This window comes from Ovis aries, chromosome 3 (assembly GCF_016772045.2).
Source record: "Ovis aries strain OAR_USU_Benz2616 breed Rambouillet chromosome 3, ARS-UI_Ramb_v3.0, whole genome shotgun sequence".
In the NCBI taxonomy this organism is placed as follows: Eukaryota; Metazoa; Chordata; class Mammalia; order Artiodactyla; family Bovidae; genus Ovis; species Ovis aries.
Window position 1 is genome coordinate 58,733,813 of NC_056056.1, and position 7,357 is coordinate 58,741,169.

General features: G+C 43.7%; 1 protein-coding gene across 1 annotated transcript; it reads right to left on the reverse strand.

Moving 5' to 3' along the window:
• Positions 1-664: 664 nt before the first annotated feature.
• On the reverse strand, positions 665-5,586 carry LOC101108205 (TATA-box-binding protein-like). The gene has a single exon (XM_060413867.1). The coding sequence runs from the start codon at positions 4,712-4,714 to the stop codon at positions 3,797-3,799; it is 918 nt and encodes a 305-aa protein (XP_060269850.1). The 5' UTR covers positions 4,715-5,586; the 3' UTR covers positions 665-3,796.
• Positions 5,587-7,357: the final 1,771 nt, after the last annotated feature.

The window sequence follows — 7,357 nt, forward strand, 5'->3', positions numbered from 1 at the left end:
CATACACCGCAGCACACCAGGCCTCCCTGTCCATCACCAACTCCCGGAGTTCACCCAAACTCATGTCCATCGAGTTGGTGATGCCACCCAGCCATCTCGTCCTCTGTCGTCCCCTTCTCCTCCTGCCCCCAATCCCTCCCAGCATCAGAGTCTTTTTCAGTGAGTCAGTTCTTTGCATCAGGTAGCCAAAGTATTGGAGTTTCAGCTTCAACATCAGTCCTTCCAATGAATATTCAGGACTGTTTTCCTTTAGGATTGATTCGTTGGATCTCCTTGGAGTCCAAAGGACTCTCAAGAGTCTTCTTCAACACCACAATTGATGCTTCAAAAGCATCAATTTTTCGGTGCTTAGCTTTCTTTATGGTCTAATTCTCACATCTATACATGACCACTGGAAAAACCATAGCTTTGAGTAGATGGACCTTTGTCGGCAAAGTCATGTCTCTTCTTTTTAACATGCTGTCTAGGTTTGTCTGAACTAGGTTTGTCATAGCTTTTCTTCCAAGGAGCAAGCGTCTTTTAATTTATCTACGTTTCAAATCCACCTTTTGGAACTCAAGCAAGGCCATGGAGGCTGGAGACTTGCCTACAAGAAATGGGGGATAGAAAGGCTCTCCAAACCTGGGAACTCTGCATGTTACAGAATTAGCTGAGAGACGAGGTGTTTAGGCAAATAATACAACTTTATTCAGAAAGCCAGCTGACTGAGAGGATGGCAGACTAATGTCTCAAATTAGCCATCTTACCCAGGTCTGGGTGCCAGTTTCACAGGTGGGCTGGGTCAGATTCTAACAAAGGCACTTTAACAGCCCAGTAGAGGGGCAGGATTCCCTGACACAGGCCATTATGTATGATTATAATAACAAAAGCAGCAAAAACAAAGGTTAAAGTCAAAGAAACAGATCCATCGGGGAGTCAGAAGTCAGAATTGGCTCTTCCCTGCTGCAGTTCCCCATTGTCAAGGTCCATTCCACAGTCTTGGAAAATGGGGGTGATGACTGTTCTAACTGCTTTATCAGATGGATCCGTCCAAGAGTGTCTGCTATCGGTGTTCCAGTTGTTGATATTTGTCTTCTTCTGTTCCTATTTGGAATGTGTCTACCCTGTAGACTTGGAAATATTGGACATATAAGCCAGGAGGCAGCATCTCATGTTAAGGAATTATGTGCTTTTCTATGTATGGGAAGATGCAAGAGTCAGGGCTCATTAAAATTATTTCCTTGATATGTACCTCAGCTGTCTGGGGCCTGTAATCCTGTATTTTCATATCCTGAATTTCCTCAGGGTTCACCATAGGTAGTGGCTGCAATCTGATGACTGCCTGGTGGCAGGTATTCTCCTTCTTCTGTTTTCTCAGGGCTCATCCACTCCCACTGGAGGGCTGAAATTGCTGATGATTGACAAGGCAGGAAGTATTCCATTTCTCAGATTCTCCCCTCTTGGCTGGAAATTTGATCAATATTTGGGAGACAGTTCATGATCAAATTTCGTCTCACGGTGCTGGGAGGCTCATCCCAGATTGGGTGAAAGCTCTTGATATGCCACTCCAGGTGCTAAATTTTGGATTAGACCCCAGGCGTAATGAAAGATCCTCTGTATCTTGTGCCTAATTACGACCAGCAGACATTTTCCCTTGTCGCTTCTTCCCATACCTAGAATGAAACTGTTGCATTTATTTTATGTTATATTTTTAGTCATTTAAGCTTTGTTGGAAGCCTGGTTACACACTGGGTATTACACGAGACAACAGTCTTGTAAATTAGACCAGATCTAAGTGATGCGGCCAGCACCATTGACAAAGTGCAGCAGGGAGGCAAGAAGCACAAACAGTTTGAAAACAAAGAACAAATTAAAACAATGACTAGTACAACTAGTTGAAATCCAGTTGCAATAGTCAAGCAACCAAAGGAGTCATAACTGATGTAATGAGCTATCCATAGTTTCATTGTCAAGGCAGTACACAGCTTACACATGGCTTAACCTTTGAGACAGGCAAATGTTGCTTGCAGGATCAACCAGATAGAAAAAGATAAATGTTTCAATTCTTCTTACAAAGGTATAATTTACCAAATTATTGTAAGTCATAATTAGCTTAAGGGGGAGATTTTCCTTACTCTTGGAAAACACAGATTTAAACCAGTAATTTTTTAGATAGTAGCCATAAAAATTATAACCATATTTACCAGTTCACTCAGTTCTATGTAACTAACTTCCCTGGACCACCAGGAAGTCCCTACCCACCACCGCCACCCCCCACCCCCCGCCCCCAGTTTTAACAACCAAAAAAAGTCTCCAGACATTGTCAAATATCTCCTGAGGAGCAATATTGGCCCAGACTGAAAACCATTGCCATAGATCATAAAGATATATTCTCACAGGATGTCTTGTAAAAAGCTTCATGGATACATGATTCAGTTGGAATTGATTTTTGTCCAAGCTCTGAGGCAGGCATTCTATGTCGTTAGTTCTCCCTTGCAGATATCATATTTTTTCAACACCATTTATTAAAAAATCTATCTTCCTCACTGTTCTGTGGTGCTGCTTTTGTAACATTAAAAAACAAAATTCAACCGAGTAAACTGGAAGATCTAATTGGCTTTATTTGATAGTCTGGCAGTTATCCCTTCTAACAAATAGAAAAGAACGCTGAGGACCTGAACAAAATGGAAGGCTTTCATAGACAGAAGGAAGATGGGAAGAGGAAGTTAAGATTGGATTATTTTAGGCAAAGTCACCTCCCTTAGAGAAAGGCAGGGGGCTTTAGGCAGATTACATCGCAGGAGTTGATTGGGTAATTCTAGATTGATTGGTTTAAAATTCTACTCCTGGGAGGGGCCTAAACTAATCATAATGGGGCTTAGCCCAAGGGACTCAATTTTGGGCTTTTTTTTTTTTCTTGGTTTGTTTCTTAACACTCTTATAAACAGCATTTATTCTACATAGTACTCTGAAGGAAGAAAGATACGTGCAGCCATTTGAATTCATTAATACGAATGCAAACGTTCTTTTTTGTCCTGAAATACTGAAAAGGCGAATGTATCTGGTAGAAACATAATCCTTAAGAGTTACCAATTAGAAAACAACACCTTTCAAAACAGATTTTTCTTTTCCTGGTAGAAAACAAAACAAAACTCTGGATTATGGGGAAGAAATTAAACAAATCTTATCAGTTGTTGAGGTGCCTTAACACAAAGTTTTGTCCCTTAAACCAACTTGTCCAAAGTAGTAAGTGGACTTCTCTGGTGGTGCAGTGATTAAGAATCTGCCAAGGCACAGGAGTTGATCAGTGATTCAGGAAGATTCCACATATGTCTCAGGGCAACTAAGCTTGGGAGTCAAAACTACAGAGCCTGAGTGACCTAAGAGTCCATGCTCTGAAACAAGAGAAGCCACAGCAAGGAGAAGCCCGCACACCACAACTCAAGCAAACCTGTGCATAGCAACAAAGACCCAGCACAGCCAAAATCAATCAATAAAATGAAAGGATTTTTAAAAACTTTAAAAAAGCATGAAATGTTTGAAATCTAAATCTAAATAAACAGACATTACTGCCCGATTACTAACCCAGTTTCAACAACTTATGGTAACACTTTTGGTGTTCTTCCTGCAGAAATAATACCCGTTCTTGGCACCCTTATGGGGTACACGTGCAGGAGAGCTTCAATTGGAACTGTGATTTACAACCTCAAGTCCAACCTCTCACTACATGGGACCGTCCACAACACAACAAATACACTAAAACCAATTGGTTAAAAAAAAAAAAGTGGGTGGAGGAGGCAGGAGCACACGACAGCCATTACGATGTCCTCCTGAAACCCTTTAGAATAGAGTAGATGTTATTAAAGGCTTCATAAATTTCACTTCTGACTTTAGCACCTGCTAACACCACTTTTCCAGAAACAAAAATAAGGAGAACAAGTCTCGGTTTGATCATTCTGTAGACTAAACCAGGAAATAACTCTGGCTCATAACTAGCAAACTGTTGGTGGCTGAGCACAAGGGCTTCTAACCTTATGGGGAACTTCACATCACAGCTCCCCACCATGTTCTGAATCTTGAAGTCTAAGAACTTAGCTGGAAAACCCAACTTCTGTATGATTCTGGCATATTTTCTTGATGCTAGTCTGGCCTGTTCTTCACTCTTGCCTCCTGTGCACACCATCTTCCCAGAACTGAATAACAGTGCAGTGGTCCGGGGCTCTCTTATTCTCATGATTACAGCAGCAAACCTCTTGGGATTGTATTCAGCATTTCGAGCAAGAAGGGCAATGCTCTTTAGGTCAAGTTTACAACCGAGATTCACTGTGCATACAATATTGTGCAGCTGTGGTACCAACTCAGCGATCTCTGAGGCTGGCATGGCAGGGGTCATGGGGGTCACGGGGGTCATGGGGGTCATGGGGGATGGATACAGGGGAGTGGTACCCAGCACGGGTGCGGTCGTAAGAGGCTGTGAGTCGAAGAGCTGCGGTGTCTGGTCCGAGGCCTCCTGGGTTGCCTGCTGGGACGTCTTCGAAAGCTGACCTGTTGCCACCGTCGCCTGCTGCTGCTCCTCCTCCAACGTAGACAGACTGTCGGTGCTCTGAACTGGCTGCGGAGTCAGTCCTGTGCCATAATGCATCATTGGACTGAAGACAGGGGTTCCAGGACTCATGGCACCTTGAGGGGAGGCCAGATACTGGTCAAACAGAGAGAGGCTATCATTCTGATCCATGATGTTCACTTTCTTCCTGGTGAACCAAAACCTTCAGACTGGAAATTGCCTAGGAAAGTGTTCAGTCTTTTCCTAGAGGTAGTCTAGCACACTCTTCTCAGAGACTGACTTCTGTTACCGAAAGCTCAGCTCCTCTGTACATCTGTGTCGAATCAAATCCCGGAGACAAGAGTCTTGGGTGAAGTAGAAAAGAATAGCTCCACCACTTCGCCAGGCAAAGAGAGATGCACCAAGGCTTCTGTCTTGAGAACCTAGAACTTGAGGGTTTTTATACTGTTGGGGTCTGACAAGGTTAGTGTGTGTGGGTGGCGGGGGGTGGGCTTGCACTCCCTTAATCTCATCTCAGGTGGGCGGTCTCCTACTTTTGATGAGTTTATCTGGTCCCTTTAATCTTGCCTCTTTTGGGTTCTTGGCTGCTCTTCACTCTATTAGCAACTGTTCGCATCTGCCCTTTGGAACTCAGGGAAGGTCATAATGACTGGATATGGATACATCCATACATGACCACTGGAAAAACCATAGCCTTGACTAGATGGACCTTTGTTGGCAAAGTAATGTCTCTGCTTTTGAATACGCTGTCTAGGTTGGCCGTAACTTTCCTTCCAAGGAGTAAGGGTCTTTTGATTTCATGGCTGCAGTCACCATCTGCAGTGATTTTGGAGCCCAGAAAAATAAAGTCAGCCACTGTTTCCCCATCTACCCCCTCTCCTATCAGACCAGGACAATAACCTCATTTTTCAAGTGAAGCCTGTGCCCACCATCACCTGCATATTCTCTCATACGCCCTGAGGCTGGGACTCCCTGCTTCCCTTCAAGATCTATGGTGAATGCAGTTTCTCACCCTTGGCCCCTCCAGACAGCACCTATGTACCGCATGCCCCCAACCCCACCCAGTAGGCTTCTCCTGGATTCCAGCTCCCTAAAAGGCGGGTAGGGTGTTTCAAACCTTGGTCCTGGAAGGAGAGACGACTGGGCTCCAGAGTAACCCTGGACAAATCCGTTTCTCAGAGCCTCAGCTTTCTTCAGTCTCTTCCAAGCAAAATGGTGGGAGTATTGCAGCTCTCTTTGTGGTAGTTGTGGGCGTGAGGTATACAAGGATGTTCAATATTTGCCAGGACCTGGGGACCATTTGGAGTCCCTTGTTACGAGGGACTCTGTTCTCCAGGCGATCTGTGGTATATTGATTTGATTTGGACATCCACCCTGCCTTTGAGAGTTGTCCTTTCCTTCGGCCTGTTCCTTGTCTGCAGAGGGCCGTGCATTATACTCCTAGAGGAGTCAGCTAAGTCGCTGAGTGCCCCTGCATCCATTGCTGGGGGTGTGTGTGAGGGGTCAGTTGAGGCACGTGGGTCTTCGTTGCCTAACCAAGGATGGAGCCTACATCTCCTGGTTTGGAAGGAAGATTCTTAACAGCTGGACCACCAGGGAAGTCCCCTGCTTCATATTTGGATCATCTTTGCTCATCTTTTATCACCTTCTTGCAAGGCGTAAATTCACTTTTGTTGAAATATCTTCATTATTCTCCTTCCTACCCTGTGCTTTCTATGGTGCCTATATTCTCTTGTATTCCTTTTAAGGACTTGATTTTGTTTTCTTTTACTATTTCCCGCCCCCCACCCACCCCCCGCCCCATTATCTGTCAAGGTTATTATTTAGTAACCATGTCTGGCTCTAATGTGATGCTCAGTGAATGCTCAATGAATGTTTCTGACTAACAATTAGAATTGCCTTTTCATTACTGCATTATATTTTATTTTTCTTGAAATTGACTACTGTCTTTTTCAGTTGCATAATTGGCCATTTTATTCCAGAGTTCTTTTTCTGTTTTGTGCCCTTTTTGCTTTTTCTTTTTTAAAAAAAACTAATTTGACTGTGCAGGGTCTTAATTGTGGCATGTGGGGATAGTTCCCTGACCTGGGATTGAATCCAGGCTCCCTGCATCATGAGCAGGGAGTCTTGGCCGCTGGACCTCCAGGGAAGTCCATTCTAACTTCTCTTAAAGTTTTAACTGCTTTCTTAATCTCTTTCAGCCTTGTTCAAAGTATTACATTAGAGTTTTTAATCTGCTTTGTGTTTGCTTTTTTTTTTTTTTTTGGTGTCTTGTCAAAGTATTTTAGCTCATTTTTCTCTTGTAACACTCTGTACGGCTAGATCATATTCTCCTCCTCCTTTCCAAAATTTAAATGGAATGTGTTGACCTGGACTACTGTGAGGACATTTCTGTGGAGAAGGAATGCCCTGGGTACTTTTTCCGGCTTCATGGCTTGAGGGATTCCTCTTGTTACAGTGAAGGGCTCAAGATATGGTTATTTCTCTGCCATTCGGAGTGGAGCTTAGTTCAGAAAAGTTTTTCTGTTGTTTCTTACAGGCCAGTGGGGCTTGCCTGGCAAGGTGGTATTCTCACCTCAGATGTTGTATTTTGCTGTTGCTGAATTTTCTGAGTTCTTCATCTGGTACCTTCCCCTGCTCTCTACTCTTAGAACCTTTTATTTGCCTTACCCCCAGTGCTACTTCCCTGCCCAATTTGGTTTTTCAACCTAGCAGCTTTCTTTTCAGGTAAGATTTTGTCTTTCTGGAAGAAAATATTTGCTGGGCGTTTCTGAAGTCCACAGTGCTAGATGGCCATGACATTATTTGATCTCT

What these genes read in the sequence shown, in the direction of transcription:
- LOC101108205 (XM_060413867.1), bottom strand. Translation starts at nt 4,714, where the DNA reads ATGGATCAGAATGATAGCCTCTCTCTGTTTGACCAGTATCTGGCCTCC.